This window comes from Puma concolor, chromosome A2, assembly GCF_028749965.1.
Source record: "Puma concolor isolate L17-30 chromosome A2, mPumCon1.1.hap2, whole genome shotgun sequence".
Taxonomy (NCBI): domain Eukaryota; kingdom Metazoa; phylum Chordata; class Mammalia; order Carnivora; family Felidae; genus Puma; species Puma concolor.
Window position 1 is genome coordinate 49,133,741 of NC_141668.1, and position 27,880 is coordinate 49,161,620.

A 27,880-nucleotide genomic window follows, 5' to 3' on the forward strand; every position below is an offset into this window, starting at 1 on the left:
ACAAAATATTGGGGGATCTTGTTAAAACTTGGGTTCGGATTCAGTAGGTATGGGGTAGGCCTGAGATTCTGCAATTCTAACCAACGTCCACAGGGTACAGGCATCAAGGACCATCCTCGGACGGTTCAACGCTCTAGGTGACTCATGGATTCACTACGTTGGGGGAAGACTGAGTGTTTCATTACCTTAGCTGCACAGGAGTATCACTCAGCCTTACCTCTAGGAGATTCTGTCTAATGCTTTAGGTCTTGAATGTGGTCTAGGCCACTGTTTTTTCCAAAACCAATTCCAGCGAATCAGGATTAAGAACCACTGAATCAGTCTCTGATCCTTTAAAGGTTCTGGGGATATAACCTTTGAATACAGATATTATGTAATCCCACCAGTCCTCATGCCTACCTTTCCTAAGCATGACTTACACTCTCTAGCACTTAGGACTGTGGTGCACACTTAAAAAAAGAAAAAGGAGCCAAGTCAGGAGCTGAGAACAGAGGTGCAGCCGTGTGGCAGTGGTGAAGGTTGGGGGGAGCGGGGGGGGGGGGGGGGGGGGGAGGTGGAAGGGGATGTCACAATCCAAATAAGATGAAAAAAAAAAAAGGGCCCGGGGCGCAGGGCCCTTTCTAGCTTTGTAATTAATTCCAATTCATTGTTCTGCTTGAACTGTCTTTTTTTCAAATGTAAGATAAAGAGGGCTAAAGTTATAGGCTAGGCCTTGTTTTATTGATATCTGAACTCCACCAGTCACTTTCGTGTTTTTTTTTTTTCCAACGTTTATTTATTTTTGGGACAGAGAGAGACAGAGCATGAACGGGGGAGGGGCAGAGAGAGAGGGAGACACAGAATCGGAAACAGGCTCTAGGCTCTGAGCCATCAGCCCAGAGCCTGACGCGGGGCTCGAACTCACGGACCGCGAGATCGTGACCTGGCTGAAGTCGGACGCTTAACCGACTGCGCCACCCAGGCGCCCCCACTTTCGTGTTTTAAACAAAAGTTAAGTGCCTTCTAATTGCAATGCTAGCTAATCAGGATAATAAACCATCCAAGGTATCCTGATGAAACTGCTTTCCTGCCAGTTCCTTAAATCCAGGAAGGGATACATCCCTTCTTGCACATACACATTAATTCACATTCACATTAGGTTCTTGCATTCCAGCCTGCTGCCCAAGGGATGAAGCTGAGATGGCAAATTATCAGAAATGTATCTTTTATTCAGATATCCTTAGAAGCATGCATACAATCTAAAGGGTTAGAAGCATGCATACAATCTAAAGGAAATCATTCGTGTTTGCTCTAAGTTACTAGAGGAAGAACCTGGACTAAAAACAGTCAACCCCAAAGACCTTAGGGCCTTACACACATCCTGTTACCTATATCCCAACTAAATATTTATATTCAAATGAAAAGCATTGTTAGGACCCTTTCATGTTGAAGATTAATTTTCCATTTTAATTAAAAATATCTGGGGGCGCCTGGGTGGCGCAGTGGGTTAAGCGTCCGACTTCAGCCAGGTCACGATCTCACGGTCCGTGAGTTCAAGCCCCGCGTCAGGCTCTGGGCTGATGGCTCAGAGCCTGGAGCCTGCTTCCGATTCTGTGACTCCCTCTCTCTCTGCCCCTCCCCCCTTCATGCTCTGTCTCTCTCTGTCCCAAAAATAAACAAACGTTGAAAAAAAAAAATTAAAAAAATAAATAAATAAATAAAAATATCTGACACATCACAACTTTCAAGACAGCTAATAGCGCCAAATGCTTTTATTTTCCCAGCAGTCCTCCCTGTCCCTAAATGTCGCCACCGGTCCTAGTTTAAGGTTTCTTTCCCATTCAGACTGAGAGGGTGCTGCAGAGTGCTTGAGTAGCCTCCAGATAGAGGGCTACTGGAGCTAAGGAATGTCCCGTATACATATACTTAGTGAAAAACATGCTAAGTCTTACATAATTACCGTGTTGGAGAAAAGGCAAGGGTAGAGCAATAGGTCAGATAACTACTGTGGTTTGCTCTTTGCAAGGCACAGCCTGAGATAATATAAAAATAATTATACATACAAACCAGATTTTCCAAAGTGCTTATTTAGTTTTCTAGGTCACTGTAGCTGGTCAGATCTCTCTGAAAGTTAAGTTTTCCAGCTGACCGCAAATGGTGAGTTTACTCACATTATTTCTGTAAAGTGCTGCATATGTTTAGAAGCTCAAGGGACCGTGAGGTACATTTTTGGTTCTCTGAAGGGTGTTCCCCCCCCCCCCACAGTGAGGACTGTTAGTAGAATGAGAAGAAAGAGCAGATCAAAGCCATGCTACTATAAAAACTTAACATCATCTTAATTACCATGTAATGAAACCCGGAGGTACATACAACTAGGTTCCAAAGGATTTAAAACTGAACCTACTCAATAATCCAAACTTCGCATTTGCATGTTAAAATCAGTATTATTTTTATAAGTATAGCCAGCTCTATGAGAACACGCCAATTATCCCTCTGTTCCAATTTCTCCTGCCCTCAATAACTTGCACCCCCAAAATTTGCAAGTTTTCCTTCACAGAGGAAAAAGTTGATGCATCACTTGGTCCTTGTGATTCCCAAGTTACACCAGTAGTCTCAGAAATGTAAAGGGCAGAGGACAAAATCTCAGCCAAATAATGAGTGAAAAGGTGACAAAGAAAGCACTCTCATTGGATACCAGATCTTACTTGAGGATTTCCATGAAGAGACAATAGACGGTTTTAGGAAACACGGTCAGTGGGCTTCAAAATGGGCACATTTGTTCCATTAAGGAGAACCAACAAGAGACACGGCTTTGGCAGGCTTCCCACCTTGTCAATTATCTCAGTGCTGGTGCAATCTTCAATCCTGATGGGATTTCCACCTACCCGAGTGTCCTGCCAATTTCCCCAATCCTAATTGTCTTTTCCTTTCTCTCAGATACACTGCAGAGTTTCCGTGTCTCTGGAAATTAATCACTATTTGAGAGATTAATTGGAATTTTAAGACTATTAATTGTAATTTCCTCTTCCTCTTGCTTTTTTAATTTTGAGGGAAATCTACAAGGACTCTTTCAGCAACTAAAACGTCTATTAAAAAAAATGTTCCAGCCCCCCAAAGTAGCTGCTTCTCTGAAATTTTGATTCTATGACTTGCCATTCATCATACCTGGAGAATTACACATAGGCTGCGTTATATACTCCACCTGGGGGTTAAAAATAATTGGTTTACATAATAAGATTAATTATATATAACCATTAAAATGTTAAATGATATTTCCAATCTCTAGAAGAACTTTCATATTCAGAATCAGTCACTTAAAGAGGAAGAGTAAATAATTTGAACCAAAAGAAAAGATAGTAGCTAAAAACTTGCCCCACAGATTATGGTCTTCTGAAAGTTTTCTTTCCCCTGGAAATTAAATCTGCCTTGGGACACAAACACACACACACATACGTCCCACATCCCGCAAAGATGCACACATATGCTGACACACACACAAAGCCAGACATTCACACACACACACACACACACACACACACTGAAGACATTAATTTTCACCACAGCAAATCCTTGGAATGACATAGCAACAAGAATTTTTAATTTCTGTTTAACCAGTAGTAAATACCTCCAAACAGAGCACAAACGAAAAATTGTAACTCACACGAAAAAGCCTTGGGAAACAGACTTAGGCTCGTGTGCTGGTTTTAAAAATGCTTTCCTCGTGGTAAAAAGTTTACAACTACACGCCTGCCTCCAGGCTAAGCAAGACCCTTAATCAGGACATCCGGGAGGCCTCCCAAGACTGTGACGTTTGCAGACCCAGAGAGAATAAGAAACTGGGAGGGCCCCATCTGGCAGAACTGCACATACATGAGAGGTAGACAGCGAGTGCAGGGGACAGCTTCCCCTCACACGCTTGTTTCCAGTTTAGAGGCCAGACAGGTGCCGCTGTTGATAAGGATCTGCAGGCAGAACCTTCTGGCATCTTTAAGAGAGTACAAAACACTCAGAGGACCGTGGTCAAGACGGGTAGCAACTTAAGGAAAGTGTTTTGAACTATGAATAATTATAACTGAGAATGACTTTACAAGTTCTATAAAGTTCCACAAAGTCCACATTCACTACCACACCTGGGACTGTAAACTCCTTGTGGTGAAGTCCATGTTTCCATTCATGCAGTTATTCATCCAAAAATGTTTTATAAGAAGGTGTGATGTGCGTCCAGAAGGTGCCCTCTGCTGAGTACCCGGTGACCTAAGGATCCCCGCCTTTGCGGTGTGACAATTCACTGGGAGCCCACTCTGAATAAGAAGTTACAAGGAGGCCGTTTCTTATCCCTTTATGTCACCAGAGCCATTCATGTGGCTGACACCAAATAATGCACTCCATTTTCATTGAAAAGAGAATGGTAAAAGGAAGGGGAAAACAAGGATGAGAAGATTAAGACTCGGAATGTGCCACCTATCCCTACCAATTTTAGAGAGAAAACATTTGGGTAATTAATTAGGTTAAAAGGGATACTGAACATAGGATTAGTATACACCATATACTCAAACATAAAAATATTTCCTTACCTCCGTCCAAAATTATGATGGTTACACATATTCAGAAATGACAATGTTTTTAGGAATATAGGCCTCATCAAACTGGTCTCTGGTCAGTTAATTGGTGGAGATTAGGGCAGATACTACAAGAAGACGAACGCCACACCCTGCTGATTGAGGATAGCAAACTCAGGGAACAGAAGAGACAACGGAAAGCTCCAGTCAACACGTCAATGCCGATCCAGAAAGCTCTCCACCCTGGTAAAGATGAGGCTTCCGAAAAAAGTCAGGCTTTGCAACATACGGCTAAAGAAGTGATGGGCCAGAGGGTGGAGGAGAGGTTACTCCAAGCAGCATTTAGAAAGGAAGTCAAACATTGACAAAAGCGTGAGGGCTGTTGGGCCAGGAACCGTGTTCAGCCACTGGGCAGGACAAAGTTGGGAGACCAAGACCTTCTCGCAAACTGCTTACCGTCGATTAGTCAAGAGGCACAGAAAAGAGGCCATATTTAAGTAGAAGTGAAAGTACAAAAGGGAAAGAGGCTCAAACGGACTCATTTTTGAAAGAAAGCGTTTCTTAAACAGAAGCTTTGGCAGTGTCTAGAAACACCATCTTCAGAATCATCGGCGAGGAAGCATGACCACAGCTTCCTTTCATTAAAGTCACTTGTATTTCCCGCCTCAGAATAGTGAACCCGGGTGCTGGTGATAACACTAAAAGGCAGAATTATGGCTAGTGTGTGTGCGTGTGCAAGATAATAGTAACGTGGCATATTTTTTAAAAACGAGTCCTCATCTTTTTTTTTAATTTTTTTTTTAATGTTTGTTTATTTTTGAGACAGAGAGAGACAGAGCATGAATGGGGGAGGGGCAGAGAGAGAGGGAGACACAGAATCGGAAGCAGGCTCCAGGCTCTGAGCTGAGTCCCCATCTTTTTTTTTTAATTTTTTTTTCAACGTTTTTTATTTATTTTTGGGACAGAGAGAGACAGAGCATGAACGGGGGAGGGCCAGAGAGAGGGAGACACAGAATCGGAAACAGGCTCCAGGCTCCAGGCTCCGAGCCATCAGCCCAGAGCCTGATGCGGGGCTCGAACTCACGGACCGCGAGATCGTGACCTGGCTGAAGTCGGACGCTTAACCGACTGCGCCACCCAGGGGCCCCTGAGTCCTCATCTTTTAAGATACCAACTGAAATGTTTACAGATGAAGTGACCTTGGCCCTGAGATTTGCTTCAATATGATCCAAATGATGCAGGTGATGCTTAGATGACCCCAGGCCATAAACTGTTAATTGTTGGAGTCGGGGGACACAGGGTGTGTTGTACTTTTCTCTTTAAATACATTTGAAATGTTCTATACACAAAGTTATTTAATATACGAGTTGCAGGAAAAGATGAAACTTTTAAGTGATTGTTCAATAAAATAGTGCTCTTCGGTGTAAGTTAAAAAATGAACAAAAGCGCCTTGAAAACTATTATTAAATAGGAATCTTTAATAATATGGAGACAGGGTGTCATGTATCCCACAACCATGGCTTCAGCAAAGAGACTTCATCTACTACATCTTTGGGGTTCTAGGCCAATTTATAATCTGCTTTTCAAATTGCCAGTTGCCCCCCTCTAGCGGATTCTGAAATCAATTTGTGGGCCCTGACCAGTTTTTAGATGAATCAATTGAAATGCAATAGAAAGGCAGATAGGAGAGCACATCACAGGAAGGGGTAAGCCCTGTGTGCAGAGCTTTTGTCTCTGCGTGTGTGTGTGTGTGTGTGTGTGTGTTCGCACGTGCACACACACACACCCAGTGTTTGTGTTTAATCTATTCTCACTATAGTAGCCAGAGTGGTTCTGTTAAAACCCAAGTCAATGTCACTCTGCTAGAACCCTACAGGGACAACCTACCTCACCCAGTGCAAAAGCCGATGTCCTTAACATGGCCTACAAGGCCCACCATGATCTGCCCACCCATTTCTGCCCAGTTCTATTTACCTCATATTCACCCCAGCCCCACTGAACTTATTTCTGTTCCTGGAACACACCAGTCTGTCTTGCAGCCAGACGTCTGTAATTACCCTCTATCTGGAATGTTCTTCCTCCAGATATCTGCATGTTGGCTCCCTTGCCATCAAATGTCAGCTTTTCAGTAAGGCCGTCCCTGGCCGCATAGTTTAATATCAGACCCCACCCCCACCCCTACCCCAGTATCTCCTATCTCCCTTCCTGCTTTATTTTTCTCCATAGAACTTATCACCTCCTAATATACTATACAAACTAGTATTCATCTACATTATAAATACACAAAATAATGATACACATATTTCATAGATTACATATAGTTTCTTTTGCTTATTCTCTCTCTCTGTATTTAGAAACTTCATGAGGATCAAGGTTTTTTGTCTTTTTTGTCCATTGCAGTGACATCTCTAACAGTAAATAATAAATACACATTAAATTATGTGTGTGTGTGTGTGTGTGTGTGTGTGTGTGTGTGTGTGTGCATGGTATGTGTGTGTATGTGCTGACTTGTGATATAACATGTACTTCTTAGTGTGAGTTGCATTCCAAAAGGCTTGGATAATACTGCCCTGGAGCCCACTTGGAAGATCTCTGGGCTTATGCAGCAGAGTGAGGGTTGAAACGTGAGTGCAGCACAGACACCCAATGGTTGTGATGTCTTACACCCTGGGTGCCCGGGACCAATGCTGTCAACGGTAATTGCTATGTAAAGTATGTGTGTGGGGTGGGAGGCTTGTTCCCTTGGGGATACCGCCAACGCACTATAAATTGACAAGAAGAGATAGGCAGAGTCAGAATATCATAAAATTTTCAAGACCCTCAAGATGATCTGGTCCAACCTAATAATTCTACAGATGAGCATCAGAACGTTACAAAATGATAATGTAATTTGCCCCCGGCCACATGAAAAGCAAATGCTGAGACAGAACTGGCACAGACCTGGGTCATATGACTCCTTGTCCAATGATCTTTACGCACTTTGGCCTGCCATAAAAATGAAAAATGGGAGGGGCGCCTGGGTGGCTCAGTCAGTTGGGCGTCTGACTTGGGCTCAGGTCATGATCCCACGGCTCGTGGGTTGGCTTGTGGGCTCATGCTCCATATCGGGCTCTGTGCTAACAGCTCAGAGCCTGGAACCTGCTTCAGATTCTGTGTCTACCGCTCTCTCTGCTCCTCCCCCACTTGTGCTCACTTGCTCTCTCTCTCTCTCTCTCTCTCTCTCTCTCTCTCTCTCTCTCCCCCCCCTCTCAAAAATAAATAAACATTAAAAAAATTTTTTTAATGAAAAATGGAAACCTGCTCTCCAAAATCCTTCCGCCTGTTCTTTTTTCTTCGGAAATAACCTCAGATTCTTTCTCCAACTAGGTGCCAATCATCTATTCCACTCAAGACTTGACAGTTTGCAGGGCTCTCTGTTTTAAAAACAAAGAGCTGCTAATGATCACCATTTCTCATAAATCAAAGCTTTAAAAATTCCTTGCCATAGCAACCAGGAGTGGTTGAATTATCTACTATTATTCCCTGAATTTCTAATAAAACAATTTCAACTTACGCCAGGCCCAGGGAAGTTAAAGTCAGTCTCAAGAATCAAAACCTTCAATCCTTACGGTCCAACTTTTCGTCAGAGCTAAAGAATCTATCCAGAATCAACTCTGTATTTTTCCATAACCATAACACCAAGTGTTTCAATCTGTAAGGCACTAACAAGTAAAGGCAAAGCATCAGTAAAAGCTGTTCGGTCACTTTAATTTGGAAGGGAAGCAGAAACATCTTGGTCCCAAAGTGAATATTAGTACAGACTAAATAAGATCACCAACTGTTTGGTTCTCAACTAGACTAGAATGAGTCCTTTGAATGGGAAAGGCCAGTTTTCTTAGAACTCTCAGTATTTCTGTGATGGCCTTAAAGATTCCAAGGGCTGAGGACATCGGTGACGTTGCTGTGCCCGACACTCTAGATTCCTCTGTCCTCCTTCACAGAACCCTGTTCTGTCCAGGTGTCCTCACCCCTTTAGGAGAGGCTGGCCCCACCCCCATTCCAGGAAGGAGCTTATGACTGGACACTATGCAACATGGAAATCCTAGTCTCCTTGCCAGTGACTGCCTTGCAGATGAGCATGTGACAAGCCTGTGACCCAGGAGACAAGGGGAAGTCTGCTGGGAGGAAGGGGAGCTTCTGAAAAAGGTTCTCTCACTTTTCACACAGCCAGCAGCAGGAGACTACAGATATCCCCTGCCGCTCAAAAGTTTGCATGATGCTATTTCACTTTTACAAAAGACCTACATTAACCTACATTTCCACTAACCAAAAGAAATCCAAAAAGGTTTTGTGCAATTTGCAAAAAAAAAAAACGAAAAGCAAAGATAGCATTCAGCATTAGTTTTGTAGTGAGCAGTTACAAAGGCAGAGCAGACCCCCAGCAGCGAGAGTGGTCCCACCGAGTTCCTTCCCCAAAACTACACCCAGCGTCCCAGCATCTGACCACATAGCTTTGAACCATGTCTGTGAGCATCTGTGTTTTACGGTGATTTATTTTGGACAACCACTAACAAGATGTGTCCTAAGGTATCAGAGAAATCAAAAAGAGGTTATTCTGGGGGTCTGGGAATGCTCACAGATTTTTCCATATAAATGAATGGTAAATGCCTCTTTGTTTTGCGTCATTTTGCTTACAAAAGCTTTCACAGGGACTCTAGTTCCAGAAAGTGGGGGAAACCTGTACTCCTTTACTCTTTTTTTTTTTTTTAATATTTATTTATTTTGAGGGAGGAGGTGGGGCAGAGAGAGAGGGAGAGAGAGAATCTCAAGCAGGCCCCATGCTCTCACCACGGAGCCCGACGCAGGTCTTGGACCCACAGACCGTGATGAGGACAAAGGTCCTCTGCCAAGAGACTGCAGAGAAGCTGACAGCCACAGTGGTTTGGTTCCCCTATCTCTCACCTCCTTCAGGGTTTTCTGTATTTGCAGCAGAAACATCCTAACCCAGACAATAATTACACCCTGACATGTTCTAAAGAGGAAGTGAGGAGGTGTGAATGTGTTAGGCATTTTGGTGTCAGCACCAGAAAAGCTCCATAAACAGCAGCTTTTGTTAAGGAAACTTTGGCCTGTGACATTAGAGAGCACAGTGGTCCCTGCCTTATCTATGGAGCGGGGGTTGGGGGGGCTGGGGGGGGTGTCTTCTGAGACCCTCAGGGGGTGCCTAAATCCACAGATAGTACTGACCCCTATATATATATATATATATATATATATATATATATATATATATATATATATATATATATTAGTTTTGTCTATACACACACACACTTACGATAAAGTTCAGTTTGTAAGCTGGGCACGGTACGAGATTCAAAACAGTAACTAATAATGAAACAGAAAACTGTTAACAGTATGCTGTAAGAAAAGTTATGTAAATACAATCTCCGTCTCAAAATACTGCACCGTGCGCACCCTTTCTCCTGGGATCATGTGAGCCGAGGACATACATGCCCACGTGACGAGACCTGGTGAATGACCTGGGCTCTGTGAGCAGCTCGAGTTCGGCTGCTATTGACCTGCCGATTCATCAGAAAGAGGAGCGTTTGCTACCGGAGCCTGTTTGACCACAGGGAAGTGAAACCGCAGAAAGCAAAACCACGGAGAAAGCAGGACCGCTGTAGGAGGATCAAGGTGTCAGATCCGTCCCTGGAGTGAAATGTGAGAGCAGGTGCAGGGGCCAACACCTGGCACAATACCTTGCCTACGCGTGTTGCTGTAGGGAACCCAAGGCAACCGGATGTCCCCGAGGGAGGACGCAGAACAGCAAATCCACTGTAGTGCATATGCCCACTTCCTCCTCCGGCTGCCAGAAAAACACTCTGAACGAGACCCGAAGAGGATGTTTTAGTACTTGCTTTGCCATTAAACTCCCATGAATAGGTGCCCATCTCTGTCGTCCCATGAGGAGTAAGAAGGATAAGCCATGAACAGTTTGAAGTGGCGCCAGCCTTGCTATAAACTCCCGAGGGCCACTGAAGATTGCAGCCTGCCCGTGAAAGTGGCTGCCCCAGGGACTCTGGTCCCCAAAGATGCTCCAAAAGCTCCCCACCAGAGCCGGATCTTCCTCCAACCAGCAGAAAGTATACCTTATCCCACGAGTCACTGACCTTGAGGGGAGAGGAAAGGGACCTTTGCAACAATCTGGCACTCAAAAGCAGCAGGTATTTCTAAAATTCATATGGATTAGATTTATTATCGTGAACTATATGTGGTTCTGAAAAACGTCCTATTTGAAGTGTTCCTATCGTGGATCAAATCTGATCAAATGCATGCTTCTTTGCTTGTTCAGGGTTAAAGCAAACACTACTAACATCTGAGACAACTGTACCCGTGTAATATTCTAGTCTTTCTAACAAAGTATTTACAGTACAATGCTGTGATCTGACATGATCAAAGCGTGCCCGTTCTTTGATTATTAACAACAAAAGAGCCCACAGATGATACACACGCATCCATCCAGCGGGGGCATCTGGAGGCAGCCGCAGAAGCATCACAGTACTAGTCAACTCAGCAGTACCAAGGTTACACGGTAGGAATCTTGGTTCCCAGATGACTCATGTTCCGCTTTAAGGGTGTAAGAGTTGTGCCCGGGGCTTGAAAAGCTGCACAAAAATCTAATTAACTAGTCATGAGAAATGCACTAATTGCTTTGTCCAGCATCAGCAGAGGAGACCTGCTGTTGGCCCTCATTCCTCAGCCAGAGGGAGAGGATACCGCAGGCTTTGGGGGGCACTGGGGAAGGAGGCATTGTGGGGTGCAGGCTGAGCTGACCCTAGGAACCAACAACCACAGAGAACACCTTCTAAGGAGGTCGGGGGCTGTCAGAAAAAGACAACTCTGGAAATAAAAATGGGAAGAGGATATGAACACACCCCCACGTGTTGCGATCAGTGAATACTGAATGAATGTCTCCTATGTGATTATGAGTATCCATCCAGGAAGGACTTGATCTGTAGGACTTGATCCCACCCCCACCCCCCCCACCCCCGTCTGCTAACGTTACAAACTTTTCACCTTCTCAGCCCTACTCTGCCCTTTTTTTTTTTTTTTGCTTCTTTTAAGTAACAGTTTTATTGAGTATAATTCACATACCCTGCAATTCACCTGTTTAAAAGTATACTGTTTGGTGACTTTTCGTCTATTAACAGACATGTGCAGCCCTTACCACAGACAATTTCATCATCCCCCAAAGAAACCCCAGGCCCATTAGCAATCACTCCAATTTCCCCCCAGGCCTCCCCGCCTTAGGAAATTATTTATCTACTTTCTGACTCTATGATTTGCCTGTTCTGGACATTTCATACAGGTGGAATCATACAATATGTGGGCTTTTGTAACTGGCTTCTTTCCCATACTGTTTTCAAGGTTTGCTACTGCTGTGGCACATGCGCTATATCACTTTCTAAAATCTTTTCTGTAGCTCTCCCCATTCAGCTCTAGCTTTGCTGCTTATATTCTTTGAGTGGTTCACTATTTACTCCCGGAAAGTAGTTGTGAACTACACATCAGGTTTGAGGAGCAGTCTCGGTTCAGAAAAGTCCATGTGATTTTGTTGGGAGTCTTCTCTTGCACCTAAGTGCAAATATTCCACATTACAAGTTTTTACAAGAAACCCTAACTTTCTAAAAGTCATTAAAGGCATGTGGCTAATGTGAACCAGTGATGGGGTCCTTACAGAGCTGATTTACATACAAAAGATAAAGGAGGGGCTACTGCAGCATTCCTATGATGGAGTGCTTGGGATATAGACATATTCATTTACTCAACAATTATTGAGTGCCTCCTGCATGCAAGACACTGTTCCAGGTACTGAAGATTGGCAGTGACCAGAACAGACAGAAACATCTGTCTGTGATGCATGGGTTTTTGGTGATGTGACAAAATTATTTGAAGAAAGAAGGGAAACCAAGGTAACAGTAAACAGGAAATTCATAGTGGTTACTTTTGGAGGAAGAGAGTGAAAGAAGATGGTGGGGGGGGGGGAGGGGGAGGCAGGAGGAGGGAAGGGAGAAAAGAGAAGAGTTTCCAGGAAGATGCCAGGGTAGGTGATGTTCCCAGACTGAGTGACTGACTCTCTTACGAGAGTTCTCTTGCTGTGCTTTATAACTTACATGTCTGTTGCAGGGATGTATTTGCATAGATTGAATATTACACCAAATTTAATTTCAAAAAGAGACACTCCTCTGGATCAGAAAGTATAAACAGTGGTGTCTCTTTAGGTGAGAGATTTGTCTGGGCTAATTTAAAATGTTTATGGGAAAGTGGGATGCCTAGTGGAATCGTGCGCTGAATGGAGAGATTCTAAACTGATAGGCTTACACTTCAAGGCTTTGAAAGGCTGGTGAAGAGCAAGGTGATATATTTAGAGGAGATTTTTCAAGTTACAGTAGACAATTATGAACTCTGAGTGATCATTGATCACCCAGAAAAGGAACCAACAGAGCGTCTCTATAAGAATGGAACTTCATGAGACCAGAGGTTTTTATGGGTTGTTCCCAAGTTTTCAATGTTCACATTTCTTTCACAGACACTATCCCATTTGATTTTCACAAGTATTATTAGCCCATTTTGTGGATGAGAAAATTCAGAGGGGTCCAGATTTAACACAGCCAGCTGGTGCTGGTGTTTGGGCCAGCTCCCCAGCTTTCCAATGCTTGTCACACAACACCATCCTTTTTTTTTTTTTTTTTTTTAATGTTTAGTTTTTGAGAGAGAGACAGAGTGTGAGTGGGGGAGGGGCAGAGAGAGAGAGGGAGACACAGAATCGGAAGCAGGCTCCAGGCTCTGAGCTGTCAGCACAGAGCCCAAAGCAGGGCTCAAACCCACAAACCGCGAGATCATGACCTGAGCCAAAGTCGGACACTTAACTGCCTGAGCCACCCAGGCGCCTCCATACACAACACCCTTCTTGAAGTCCAGGGTTCAAATGAACCCACCCTTATTTATAAAACCCGAGGTTAGATGTCAGAAATAAGTTTCAGAGAGTTACATTTAAAGCAATAAAAAGAAACAGCAGTCCACTCTAGGGGTGGAAAATGGGTGAACTCGTTACTATAAGGAGGGACCACAAGCTGAAACTATATATGCTCTCAGAAACATGTCTATATGAATTCCAGAGTGACAGATTCACACTCAGCTATTTGTGAGAAGTAAGATGTCTGCAGGGCATCTCTCCCTTGAAAAGCTGCTGAGCATCTTTACAGAAGACCCTTAGAGCTATTACTGGGGTTAGAATGCGGAACCAAATAAGTACTATGGCAATTATTATATTCTTACGACAAATTGCATTGTCTAATTCCAAATCACGTCTTCCGATTGTGATTGCCTAGGATTTGCTGTGGTTATGTTCCTAATCTTAATCTGATATTATTGCAAGAAAGTTTACAAAGTCCCTGTCAGTTGCTTTTTTTTCGCTGAGGAAGAATTCATGTTTGGAAAAAAAGAAAAAGGCATGTGGGTTAGTTTGGCTGTTTAAAACAAGCATAGGGCACTCATGTGGATGAAGTTCAAGCCTTAGGCATATTAACGTCACACAAAAGAAAAACCTTCTGTGCCCTGATCACTGACAGTACCTCAACCTTGGACCTTGATCACCAGGGCGATAACAGAGAGGACACCTGGCTTGAACTAACCAGGTCCCCAGCCAGAAAGTAATAACTCACAGGGCACTTCCTGTGGGAGACAGGATAATGCTCTCTTTGCATATGAAAGTCAGCAAAATAGTGTTATTTACCCACTAAACACGGCTTAAGGGTTTCACTGTCTGCAGGGACAAACACTATAAAACAAATGGCTAATTTTTCTATAATAAAGTGAATTTGAATGAGCAACTTAAATCAACATTAGGCAGCCGAATTATGTGTATTAATATCTACACATCATTAGCATAATCCCAAGTGAATATTTTCATTACTAAAAGTAACGCTAGGCTTGACTTTGCCTTTCCCTTGATATTAACTTATATAATATATATTTGCGTGGAAATAACTTTTTGAAACCTAATCCACTTCTGCCTTCCGTATATACATATCCCCACAAACACACACGCACAGACATATATACATGCCTACAGACATATATCACACATGGACGTGTTTTATACACATATACATATTCATGGCAAGGAGCCCCTGGAGAACATGATCACCGGAGAATTTTCTACATACGTTGGGAAAAAAATGTGTCCCTTGTTCTCTCGGCTTCTCTTCCCAACTTCCTAGCACTGCAAGCTTTCTTTGGAAAGAGGGATGCACAGAACTCTAACAAGTAAATATGCGACGTCTAGAGCTATAGTCCAGCATAGAACAAGGCGCAAAATCTGTATCAGTAAGAATCTGATGGTGTTCCACCCTGTTCCTCTCTGTATTATTTCATTTCAAAAGCTCTGTACAGACCCAGACAAGGAAGGACATATCTCAAGGCCTGGCACTAAAACAGAACAGGGACCTGAGAATGGGGGCTGACCGGGGCCTCAGGGAAGGGAGGGTACCTTTCTGGCTTAGAGAGTGCACAGGGCTCCAACTATGGGAGCCATGGAGCAGTGAATCAGCCGGTTTTGTGTAGTGGATTCTCACTGGAGCCATCCAGGCCAGTGGCGATCCAAGTATGACGTGAGCTGTGCATCCAGTTTTAAATAGTCTAGAGCCACATCAAACATGTTTAAATGAACAGGTGAAAGCGATCTTCAAAATACCTTTTTTTTTAAACTTAAGATCCACAAAATGTTATCATTCCAATGCATACGCCATACAGCAAGGTTGTTCGTGAGACACTTCTTGTCCTGTTTGGTTTCTACTAGGTCTTCAAACTCTGGTGGGTATTTTGCCCTTGCAGCGCAGCTCCAGTCACGCTAGCCACATTTCGAGACCTAAACAGCCCGTGGGGCTACCGTATAAGGCAGCGCACGGCTCAGCCTCGAGACTGATAGGTCAGTGTGGCAGCCACACGTTCGAGTATTTGCTACAGAAGATTTACCAGTAAAGCCCTACTCCCTTCTGCCCGGTTCCTTGTTGTCTCAAACGCTGATCGCCTGAGTGTATTTCTTAGAAGCAAAATTACTTAAGAAAAATTACTTTATATTGTTAGTATGCAAATATGTGAAATGAATAAAGAATGCCAGGTTTTGTTTCCTCGAAGCACACAGTGTTCAGCCAGTCCCAAGGGTGCAGAGGATAAGATGAAATCCAGGTACCAGGCCTCTGATGAGAAAAGAATTGTGATCAAGTGATTCTGTGATTCACACCACCCTAAATTTATGATCTGAGTTATGTCAATAAGGATTAAGCCATACATGCCATAGTCCTCTGGCTATTATGTTTAAACCCAATGGCCTTGAACTATTTCTTGACGGTTGTTTGACCCTTTAAAGACACCATCTACCTTTCCATTTCCTTGATGCACTTGAAGACGGCAACAGAAGTTCAAGGAGGAGGACAGCTTCCTTTTCTTAGCAGCTGCCATGTTCTTGCATCTTCTTGGCACACGTTTTCTTCCAATTAAATGTGCCGAAAATTCCAAAAGCTAACTTTATTTTCTAAAAGCCAGTCCATTTGCTTTGCCCCATATGTGGGCCTTCTGCAGAAGTAAAATACTTCCAGGCAAATGGTTTGCTGATGGCCAACTTGGTAGAAAGTCTCCTTTAAATAGGATGGCTTGGATATGCCCCTAGCAACCTCAGTCCACACATTCACAATTTTCCTATTTTCCTTATGATGTTTTGGAAGATTTACAATTATAAGATCCAAACTACTTCTGATCATGGGCATTTTTTTTTTCCTCGTTGAGGGTGAAATTATAACTCACTGTAGGATTTTTTTTTTTTTTTTTTTAAGAAACGGAGTTGTCATTAGGGAAACTGCAGACCATTTTTTAAAAAGCTTGCAAGACTAGAAGAGTTTATAAATATTTTAACTACTCTCCCCAACATCATCCTCTGGCTGTCATTCCATTGTTCCCCCTCAAAGTTATGAAAAAATTACTTTAAAAGAAAAGCTAATTTGCAAAATTAGTGAAATATAACCTAAGCAGCACACAGAGCAAATACAGGAATGGGAGACCATTTCCTATTCTTAGCTTGTTAATTTTACATCAGTAATATCCCTGTCTTAGAACCACCTTCTTTCCAGGGCTGCCCGATAGAATCTTCCACAGAACGATGGGAACGTTGTATTTCCGCGTGGTCTAATATGGTAGCCACTAACCACATGTGCTACTGAGCACCTGAAATGTGGCTCATGCAACTGAGGAACTGAGTTTACATCAATTTAAATTTAAACAGCTACATGTGGCTAGTGGTTACCATATTGGACAGCACAGCTATATATAGTCAGGGCAGACGCTAGGTCGCTTAAGTCTGTGCCTCTACTGGCACAACTGCCTTGAGACTTAAGCCTCATTTAAAATACAAAGCACTTGGGGCTCCTGGGTGGCTCAGTCGGTTGAGCAGCGGACTTTGGCTCAGGTCACGATCTCATGGTCCGTGAGTTCAATCCCTGCGTTGGGCTCTGTGCTGACAGCCCGGAGCTTGGAGCCTGTTTTGGATTCTGTGTCTCCCTCTCTCTGACCCTCCCCCGTTCATGCTCTGTCTCAAAAATAAATAAACGTTAAAAAAAATTTTTTTAATAAATAAAAAATAAAATAAAATACAAAGCACTTTATAACTTCTGTTTTGAAAATATTAAATAATTAAACAGAACAGCCTCAATGAAGCCAACCCCCGGGCCCCCCTAAAAAAAAAAAACAGTGGTAAGAAATTCTCTTAGGATAATGCTACGCTTTAGGATCAGTCAGCAAGTGGGGATGGAGAATGAATGTTCTGGGAATGTGGGTCCTAGAGGTCAGTTCCAGTTCTAGCTCCACTATCAACCTGCTGAGCAGCCCTGGGCAGTTCCCGGAGCTCCTCAGACCCCGATTCTCTTCGGTAATTCCAGAATCTGCTCAACAACCTGCAGGCTCCCTCCTCCCTTGAAACCAACAATGCACGGTGAGGTTAAACCAGTTTGGGAGGGGGGGAAAAAAAACAAAATGAAACAAAAAAACAAAAGAAAACATTCTCAGGTAGGAAATGTTCCACATGGTCTACCTGAACGCCTTCTGTAATTTCAGTTCCCTTACTTTTTCACTTAAAAGAAATACGAATCCTTCCCCCTGAAGATGCAGAATCTGGGAGGTTCATGAGGTGACCCCAAGACTTGAAAAGCTCACACAAAATGGAATGTTTTTAAAGCTCCAGTGAAGAAATCACCTGGATGCAAAGCAGTACTATTCTTAGTACTTAGTACTTAATTACTCAGTAGTACTATTCTTCCCCTACCCCCGCTCTGTCTTTTTTCTTTCATTTGGAAAATTTTCAAACCTTAGAAAGGTTGCAAGAATAGTGCACTGAACACCTATATCCCCTTCACTCTGGGAGACCATTCTTAAGTACAGATATCCTTAAGTCCAATCACCTAGGTACCTTGGTAACACCTCCCAGTCCCTGACACCAGTGAGAATAAGCTTTGGTCAGGCTGGATGTGGGTCTGGGTAACTACCGAGGACAACAGAATGAAGCACAACTGTGTTACTGTATGTTCTCTGTTAACAATGAGCATGCATTTCAGCCTTAAACCTTAATATCAGACACTTTTAAACACACAGAGACAAAAACCAACAGCGTATGTTTCAAGAGGAAAAAAAAAAACAGGATCTTTGAAATTAAGTACACTTGGCTCTATCATGGCAACCTTGAACCCCAGCCCTGTGCCCTGTCTGAACGTAACCTCTTTGTTTGCAAAAAGGGGATAGTCTGTCTACCTCAGAGAATACTCTGAGGATTGCATGTAAACAGAGTGACACAGGGCAACCATTCAGAATTGTTGCTTTTATAATTTACTAAGCATTTCCCCCAAACAGTACTTCAGGAATGACAATCCTGTGGGATAAATTCATCAGATAGCACTCTTTCTGGTTTAAAGATCAGAGAACTAAAGCCCCAAGATATTAAGGGTGGGAGAAAAGGAAGGAGGGCTGTTGACATCTACTGAGCAAGTATGATGCCCCATCTGTGGGAGACAATGCTTCCCTCACCCTATTAATGCTCACATCTATTCCTTGAAACAGGCTGCCAAAGCTGTAGTTTCCAGAGAGAGGTATTTAAGGCTCAGAGAAGCTAATTTCACCAAAGGTCACATAGCTAGCTAGTTGTAGGGCTTGGTTAACTACCTGGTTTAAGTGACTACATTAAGGGTTTAGGAACTTTGGTTAAGGGCTCAAGGGTCCTGGTTAATGGTTTAAGGGTGTTGGTTAAGGGCTTAAAGCCTCTGACCAAGGGTTTAAGAGCCTTAGTTAAGGGTTTAGGTATCCTGGCCAAGGGTTTAAATGGCTTGGTTAAAGGTCTCAGTGCCCAGGGGCACCTCGGTGGCTCAGTTAAGCATCTGATTCTTGGTTTCGGCTCAGACCATGATCTCATGGCTCATGAGTTCCAGCCCCACATCGGGCTCTGGGCTGACAGTGTGGAGCCTGCTTGGGATTCTCTCTCTCCCTCTCTGTCTCTGACCCTCTGCTCATGGCTCACTTGCATTCTCTCTCTCTCTCTCAAAATAAATAAACTTTTTATAAAAAAAAGTTTCAGTGTCCAGATCTTCTGAGTTTAAGGCTCTTCCTGCAACATCTAATGAAGATGCATTTCAGAATGTGAAAATTCTTGCCAGCTCAAGGAAGCAGACTGTTTATCCAGATCTAGGGGATTCCGCCAGGCAAGTAGCATCCAGCCTCTCCTCCTGAAAAACTGTTCTCTCCAGCAGGCCCACCAAGGCAAGGAGTGATTGTACAATGTGTAGACAATGTCTCAACTCCAGAAATCTCATCAATGTAACCTCTGACCTGAAGGGATTACATTTTAAATAAGGCTATTCACCGAACACCTTTATTAGAGAATGTCCACGGGAACGCAGACATTGGATGATTTAAAATAACACTTTATCGGGCTGAGGATGGGTGACTTTGACAGGCCAAACTATTGAAGCAAGGCAAGGCTGTAATTAGACCATACTGTAAAGACCATATTCGAAGATCGGCCCCCACAAAGGTGTTCGATTAACAACAAATGAGGGGAAAAGCAGGCTGTTCGCCCAAGCAGCTGGTGAATGACCCTCCATGGGTACAGAGCTGAAAAGTTTTATCACGACTTGGCAATGAACACAGGCCAGGTCTTCAAGCTCAGATCCCAGCAAACAGACACATGGGTCCGTGTCAGAGCAGACTGCCTATGGGGCCAGCACATTCCTAACTGGATTTTCCTCTAGCCATGAAGACTTCAATTTTTTTTTTTTTAAACGTTTATTTATTTTTGAGACAGAGAGAGACAGAGCATGAACGGTGGAGGGGCAGAAAGAGAGGGAGACACAGAATCAGAAGCAGGCTCCAGGCTCTGAGCCATCAGCTCAGAGCCCGACGTGGGGCTCGAACTCACGCACTGTGAGATCGTGACCTGAGCTGAAGTCGGACGCTCAACCGACTGAGCCACCCAGGTGCCCCTAGCCATGAAGACTTTAAATACACCTCTGCTTTTGCTAGTAATTTTGAGACACAGGAATGTGTACTCTTACACCAATCGGCCTGCACCAGACAGACAGACATCCGTCTTGACTGCCCGACCAGAATCCACGCGCGAAACAGAATACCAGCCTCCAACCTCACAGAGCAAATGGAAGAAGAAGCAGGAAGGTACTGGGAGGATTTGGAAACCATTAACAGTAGAGCTGACCAAAGGCAGGATTTATGGAAAAAAAAAAAAAAAAACTCTGAATAGAAAACTGACCAACACAACACCAGGTAAGAAAAGGAAAAAGAAGAGAGCAAGGAAGGAAGGAAGGAAGCCATTCATTGTGAAAATTAAGTGACATACTTCAGGAGCCATGAAATGTGACAACATTCATAAGACATACATGATTGGTGGGTGATAGATGGGTGTTATTAATCACACGTCTATCCCTGGGTCCCTTCCTCTTTCCCCAATTCTAACGATCTTGGCAAGAATCTTGATCTTCTGGCAAAAAACTCTTTTCCACAACTCACCCATGTGACACTACTCACGTACAGAGTGTCCAAACCTAACGTCCGGTTATTTTGACCATTGTGCAAAAGCAGGAGACCCCGCAGAGCAGCAGACGGCCCTCAGCGGGACTGACACCCGGGCCAAGCCCCGGGGCGCAGCTCAGAGAACACACTGTCCACTTAAATCCCTCACGGGCTGGCCTCAGAAAATACCTGGGGTTTGCATCTCCCAAAAGTTTGAACGAATGGCAGGGTCTTTCAAAAACACTTCGTCGGGTTTGTGGGAATAGGGGGGGATCTGGTGTTTTAGTAAAAGCACACCTATCCGTGGGCCCTTGTCAAACCCAGCAAACATGCGGTCACGCTTAAGAAAGTCTTTCCTTTCAGATTCTCTATCACTGGGTTTGTCCGGATCACCACAAAGGGACAGTGAAAAATCTGACAAGTTAAAATGAGGTGTGGGAAGGTCGCCAGAAAAATAGCAAAGAACAATACTCCCCATGGAAGCGAATGATTTCTTTCAGGACATTAGTTTTAGCTTTGTGATTTTTTATTTGCAATTTTTTTTTTGGGGGGGGGGAGGGGATTTAAAATAACAAAAATCAGCAAATCTTCCTGACCCGCTAGGTAATGTTGAAATTAAATGACCAGCAGATCTCACTAAAGCAATGGTAAGGAAATTTCTTTTGCACAAAATAGGATATTTCTGAATCATTCAGGGATCCAAAAGAGGGCTTGTTTCAACAAAGATACCCTGTTTTGTAGCAGTGGATCCATGGAGTTTGTAATCACACGGATATGTCTTAGCAGCATTATTATAGTTCAGCTTTACCTTCTGCATCTGGGGATATGAAAGATTTGTATATGTCACTGGTTCTGACCCTCCAATAATGAGTAATGAAAATTCCTATTTATCATTTCTAGGATCAAGCCAGTGTGACAGCAGAAAATAACATTATTTATTTGGCCCACATTACTATTGTACAAAATCTGGAGGAATAAATCCTTCAATCCATTCAGGAATGCTCTTTTCCCAATTAAGGTTTCAATGATGCTGCACATAAATACTGACTTTTACCTTTTCCCATCTGCATTTTAATTTCAAAAGTCTGGGTTGATTTCATTTCTATAATACAGTGTGTTTATGTTCTCAAAATCTTAACAACTTCATATCCCAGGGGTCCCTTTAATATTTAATTTTTACCTTGTTCAGTTACTGGAAAACATCTCAGAGCTTCTTTATTTATTACTTTATGTCAGTTTTTTTTTTTTTAACTCTGTGAAATTACCATTTGGCAATCAAATCACTAAAAATGCAAAAAGTTCTTATTTCAATTATAAAAGGAAATATAACCCGTGATTATTAAGAAAACTGTTTTGCAAATTAACCATTGTTTATTTCAGAATATAATCAAGTACCACAGGCTAGAGTAAAAGCATAGGGATAGTGGCTTCTTTTTTTCCATTTAAAATAATAAAGGTAATCAAACCATCCTGGCAATCTAGGTGATTGTGAAATTTAATTACTAGCAGTTATCATTAAAACAAAGGCAAAGCAATTTCTTCTACACATAATTGAATATTCCAGAAGAAAATTTCTGAACAGTTCTTGGAAAATGTGTTTAAAAATTAATTTTAACCTGATTATTTCATTTGTTGTGTCTCAGCTGATAACAGAGAAAAAATGGCACACTCAGGTGTTGTGGTTCAACACCAGCAAGTGAGAACGTATTCTCAGGAAAATCAGATAACTTTGAACTTAACTACTGAGTAAGTTATTAGCTCTTTACTCCCTGTGCAAACACAACCAAGCCTAAATCTTCCGCATCTATTCCTCCAAGAGAGGTTTAACCCCTATTATTCGAGTTCACCTCTCCATATGCTATTCACTACAAAATCGACAGTTCCTTTTTTACTGCTCAGTTGCCCAAACGCGTCCTAAGGCTTCCAGAGCTGTTCCAACAAACCCACTGCTACTTGAACAGAAAGAAAACCCCCTACATCAGCAGCAAGAGTAAGTGCCGTAGCACCTCCATGCAGGATGCTGCTTATGGATCTTAAGCGGAACTGTCGGGAGAAGAGACACCACCTCGAAAATGGATCACTAGCCCTAAGAAAGGAAGCTAAAAATTAGGCCATGGACTTCCCCATCTCCGGGACTTTGTCTAAGCTCTTCCCTCTTCCTGAAATGCCTTTCCCCCTCCGTGCCCTCTGGAAAAATCCCACACACCCTTTGAGCCTCAACTCAGAGATCACCCCCACTGACCCCTGCAGACTGAAGGAATCACTCTCTTCCTTGTACGCTCCTCCACATAATTCATTTTCTCCAACTGGAATACAGATTACTATGTATTGTCCATCTCTGCCTCTGGATGGTGAGGGAAAGGACCTTGATTCATTTTTCTATTCCAAACACTTGGGACGGTGCCCGAAACCTAAGATACACTTAATAAATGCTTATTCAATGGGCCTCAAATCTCAAGATCAAATTTAACATGCAATGTAAGAGGCAAGTTTTACGTGTGTTGGACTTACTTCTGCCCCTAAAGTCTGAGCCATGAAGTGCCTTCTATTTCATGCCTCAAAGGAGCAAAATGCATTCACCCCAAACACTTACTAAGTACCACACCCTGTGCTCAACGCCATACACACATTATCTCATTTAGTCCACACAGCATTCCTATATGTAGGTCCCGTTATTAGCGTTAGCCTTATTTACAGACGAGGAAATCGAGGCTTGGAGAGGTTGAGTAACTCACCTCAAATTACCCAGCTGGGCAGTGGTGTAGCCAGAACTCAAGAACAATAATCCCAGAACTTCAGCACTAGAGGGAATCCTAAAATGGCCTTCCTCACTTAGTCTCCTCGCGGCTGAGGCTTATAATGTACTTCCTGGCACCTAGTAGGCCCTCTGCGAAAATTAATACAGGGATAGAGTGCCCTATTTTCTCAGACTCTGGCCTTTGCCTGGGAGAACACAGCTGCCACCACAAACAGGCTCTATTCTTTAACACCCAACACCTCTCACAGGTGTGAATTGCTTGCACCATCTGAATTATTCATGAGCCACACGATGGTAAGTGTGCTTAAAAAGAGAACTCGGGCTTCTGGTATTTCTCAAGACAAAGTGTCTAACTGGTGTATTAAGCCATCGAAGCTCATGGGCCTGGTTGATCCACATCAAAGAATATATCCATGCTCACTTTTTGCATTTCGGTGTCCACCTAATTGCCCAGTTCCCACTGGGATTTAAAAAAGTGATAACCAAAGCAGGAAGGAGAACCATCAGAGGCATCGCCATCCAATCTGCAAGGCGATTACCACCACCTAGAGCTGCTCCTGTGTGACTTCAAACCCACGTGTCCTTCTTTTTTTTTTTTATTTTTTTTTTTTTAATTTTTTTTTTTTCAACGTTTTATTTTATTTTTGGGACAGAGAGAGACAGAGCATGAACGGGGGAGGGGCAGAGAGAGAGGAAGACACAGAATCGGAAGCAGGCTCCAGACTCTGAGCCATCAGCCCAGAGCCCGACGTGGGGCTCGAACTCACGGACCGCGAGATCGTGACCTGGCTGAAGTCGGACGCTTAACCGACCGCGCCACCCAGGCGCCCCCCACGTGTCCTTCTTAAGGCTGAGTTCAGTTTCTTCATCAGGTTTCTTCAGCTACACCAACAGCTGAATTTCCAGGTGCCACACATCTGTAACTTATGCCGTCAGTAAATCGTGCGATAATACTGCCCCCTTGTCTCTTCTTTCCCCTTGCCTCCTCTCTCCCCCACCCGTTCCTTTCCTAGTGGATGGGTTTCTGAGAGGAATAACCATATGCTTGCTAATCGTAAGCCAACATCACTGTATTTTAAATTCAATGTTAGTCAACCAAAATGAATTGAAAAGCAGCAGCAGTGGTTTGGGGGTACTAAAAATACGCCATAGCATTTGCTGAGTTCTCAGAATTAAAACCACAGGCAGTCAACTTGTTGCTGCTCTTAATAAGATATGACTGTTCTGCCCCATTGGCTGCTACTACCAGAAACTTGAACTATATCATATGCCTAACAACACTGTGCTTTTCATTAGTTGGCAGTGATGAAGAAAGGAAGTGCCATTTCCCTGGAACTAAACCTGCCAAAAAAGATAACAGATGGCTTTCAAGGGATCACCTTGTGCCACATCACGATCGCACCGTAGTCAAACTCACCTTGCATTTATGGTTAAATTAGTTACACACCCATAGATATGGCTGATTTATGACCGGCTTGCTGTTCAATGGCCCCACCAAGGTGTTGCTTCCTCTGAGTTTAATTTTTAAGTAATGTAACAAAAGACACACAATAGGAATTAACACAATATTAACATACTGAATATTTTCCTTAGCATTTCCAGACCTTCTGGACCCCTCAATACTGCACGCTACTGAAGGTCTTATCAGCTATGCCTTTGGGGCTTGTCATTAAAGTTTTCAATGACCAGAGAGGTAGAAGAATGCTACCTAATGCATCATTCTGATTAGAAATCTGTCATACACAGAAACCAGAGGATCTGGTTCTGTTGATTCTTATTCCTTCAGATTCATTAGCAGTTTGTTTTTTTTTTCTCTTCAATTAGACCTGCTGATCAACCATAAAAAAAAGCTGAAAGGAGCCCTCCCTTTACTCAGCCACACCTGAAAACAAAATGTATGCCTGGAAAGTGAAATTACAGAGAGTATTATAAGAAAATGTTCAAGAGGCCACATAGGAAAATCACACGCACACACACACACGCACACACACACACGCACACACACACACTTGTAAACCGGCAAATGGGCAGAGGTTGGGCTCGACCTCCCTTCCTCTAACTCGCTTCAATCAGGACCAGAAAGACAGAATCCCTTCATTACTTCTATCTCAAACCATGCCCCAAGCTTGTGTCTCCACGGAGCTAATTTCTGAAACAAACAAAGAAAATCAAGTCTGCGAGGAGCGAGGGTTTTCTCTCTCAGCCTGGGGTTTGGGCAACCAGCCTGGCGGGCGCCGCGCCGCTGGCGAGCCGGGGCGCCCAGCGTCACCCAAACCTCCCGCGCCCCGCTAGCCCAGATTCCAGCTGCGCCAGAAAGTGCGAGCCTGCCCTGCTCGTCTCGCTTCTCGCCTGCTGCTCCCCAAGTCCCCAGAAGGCTCCCGTTCGCATACTAAGGGCGCCACCGCTCTCCCACCTCTGCGCTGTCAGATGTCAGGCGCAGAGGTGCTGTGGGCGCCCGCGGTGCCGGCAAACCAAACAAGTGCCACACCGGACGCCTGCCCTCACTCCGAGAGAGGGGGCAGGACGGCCACAGGTAGGCTCTACCCCTCCCAGGGCGGGGGGCGAGAGACCCAGCGCGGCAGCCGCGTCCGACGGGCTGAAACTCACCCGAGGACACCGAGGAGCCGGACAGGCTGGAGTTGCTGGACGCTGCCATCTCCGCGCGCCCCGCGCGTCGCTGCTGGCTCAGCCCCGGTGCGGACGCCGCCGCCTCTGCCCTCGCCCGGCCGCTCGCAGCCTTCGCGGCCCCCAGCCCATGGCAAAGTCCTGGGGACGCGCAGAAAGCACCAGCCTCCGGACTCTGCCTGCACTTCCTGCTCCACCAGATGACGCGCTGCTGCCGCCGCTATTTATTTGTGGTTTCCGTCCCTCTCGGCGCCTTTGCACGCTCTTCTCTGGGTGTCGGTGGGTAGATAGGAGCGGAGGGAGATCCGAGGGGCGGCCCGAGCGGACTAATCGCGCCTCCAGCGGAGCCCCAGCCGCGGTCCGCGCACGCTCGCGCGCGGCTGGGACCACCGCGCCCCGGCGGCCGGGGGGCGCCCTGCCAGCTCCTGCGCCCTCCCCTGGGCTCCCGCCTCCCCGGCGGCCCTTCGAGCAGCCCGGGCAAAGGCGGCAGGAGCCAGACAGACAGAGCGACCTCCCCCTTCTCCCTCCGCCCCAACTCCGCTCGCGCGCACACAAAGGAAGGAGAGGAGACGCGGGAGCTCCGGGGCTGGTTCAGCTGCCGCGGGCTTGACAGCTCTTGCGACTGGGGCTGGAGGAGGAGGCTGAGGACTGTTGGGCGGGGGGCAGGGGGGGGGCGCTGGACCGGGGCGCGGGACCCCAAGGTGCTGGGGAGGCCACCGGGGGGCGCGGGGCGAGCGCGGCTGCGATGCGCCGCGCTGGCTCCACGGTTTGGAGGCAACCGGGAGTGGGGAGAAGGTGGTGGGGCTCGCTGTCCGTGGCCAGGCTAGGGAGCGGCGAAGCCAGCCGGGGCGGGGGATACGGAGGGCGAGGGCGAGGTCACTAAGGACACGGATGCTAGGTAAAAAGGGGCCTGGGATGCCAGAGCGGCTGTGGAGCGCTCCTTCCACCCCGCTCCAAATTGTCCTTTGTTACTCCGGAGCTGATGATGGTCCCTGCCCTGCAAGAAGGTGTGTTTCCTAGAACACCCTCAAAACACCTAGGAAGCCCAAGCCAGGTGCACTTAAGTACCCCAGCCACGGACAGTGACTAACGGGTCCGTTGGGCTTTTGAGGTTGCCCTTCAAAGAGATCGAGAGGTTCCAAATATGTCATCAGGCCCACACAAAGCCGGGTGTCAAGAGAGAGAGGTTCTCTGACTTCGTCTGGTGAAGGATCCTCACAAAAGACTTGGAAGCAGGTCTGCCTGTGCCCTTTCGGGATAAGGAATTGCTTAGGTGTGGGAGAGAAAGATGTGAGCCCAAGGTGTGTACCTTCCCCCTGTATTTAAGCCTAAATTAATTTCACCAGGGGGAAATATCATACAGATTTTTTTTCTTAAGTCTGTTTCACGCTCCCAGCGGGGTAATCGGTTCTTTCAATCCTGAAGCAACAGAAAACTGTGAAATTTGAGCAGAAATTGTTAGATCAAAGGAAAAAGCAAACACTAAAGGAATGAAAAGTACTCTCATTATGTAGCAAAGTGGAAAGTGTTCGCATTGGGGTAGTTCAATTTTTAAAAACATGGTTAAAAGGACATAGTCAATTTAAAAATTATCAGGAGTGACACAGGAACAGCAGACAGTCCTAGGGGGTCCACATCAACCGCACACCCCATGTACGGTGAATGATAAATGTTGAATAATCATAATATGCACTCATGTCACATTTTCTAGTTGATTTAAACTTTTTTTTTTTCATTCCCTTCAGGATGCCATCCCAGGATGTCTTCCCAATAAGGCTTTTTTTTTTAATGCCGTTTTCTGAGCCCTCCTCAGCCACATGGAGTCTTCCTGACCCTCATCTGCATGGAATTTAGA

At 44.6% G+C, this 27,880-nt stretch overlaps 1 protein-coding gene across 1 annotated transcript in view; it reads right to left on the reverse strand.

Moving 5' to 3' along the window:
• The window catches only part of CHN2 (chimerin 2), a 304,184-nt gene extending 277,642 nt beyond the window's left edge, over positions 1 to 26,542 (reverse strand). Inside the window, exon 1 of the mRNA XM_086693622.1 lies at positions 26,008 to 26,542. Coding sequence (XP_086549748.1) covers positions 26,008 to 26,056 — 49 coding nt within the window. The 5' untranslated portion in view covers positions 26,057 to 26,542. The remainder of the gene's footprint in view (positions 1 to 26,007) is intronic.
• Between the last annotated feature and the right edge of the window lie 1,338 nt (positions 26,543 to 27,880).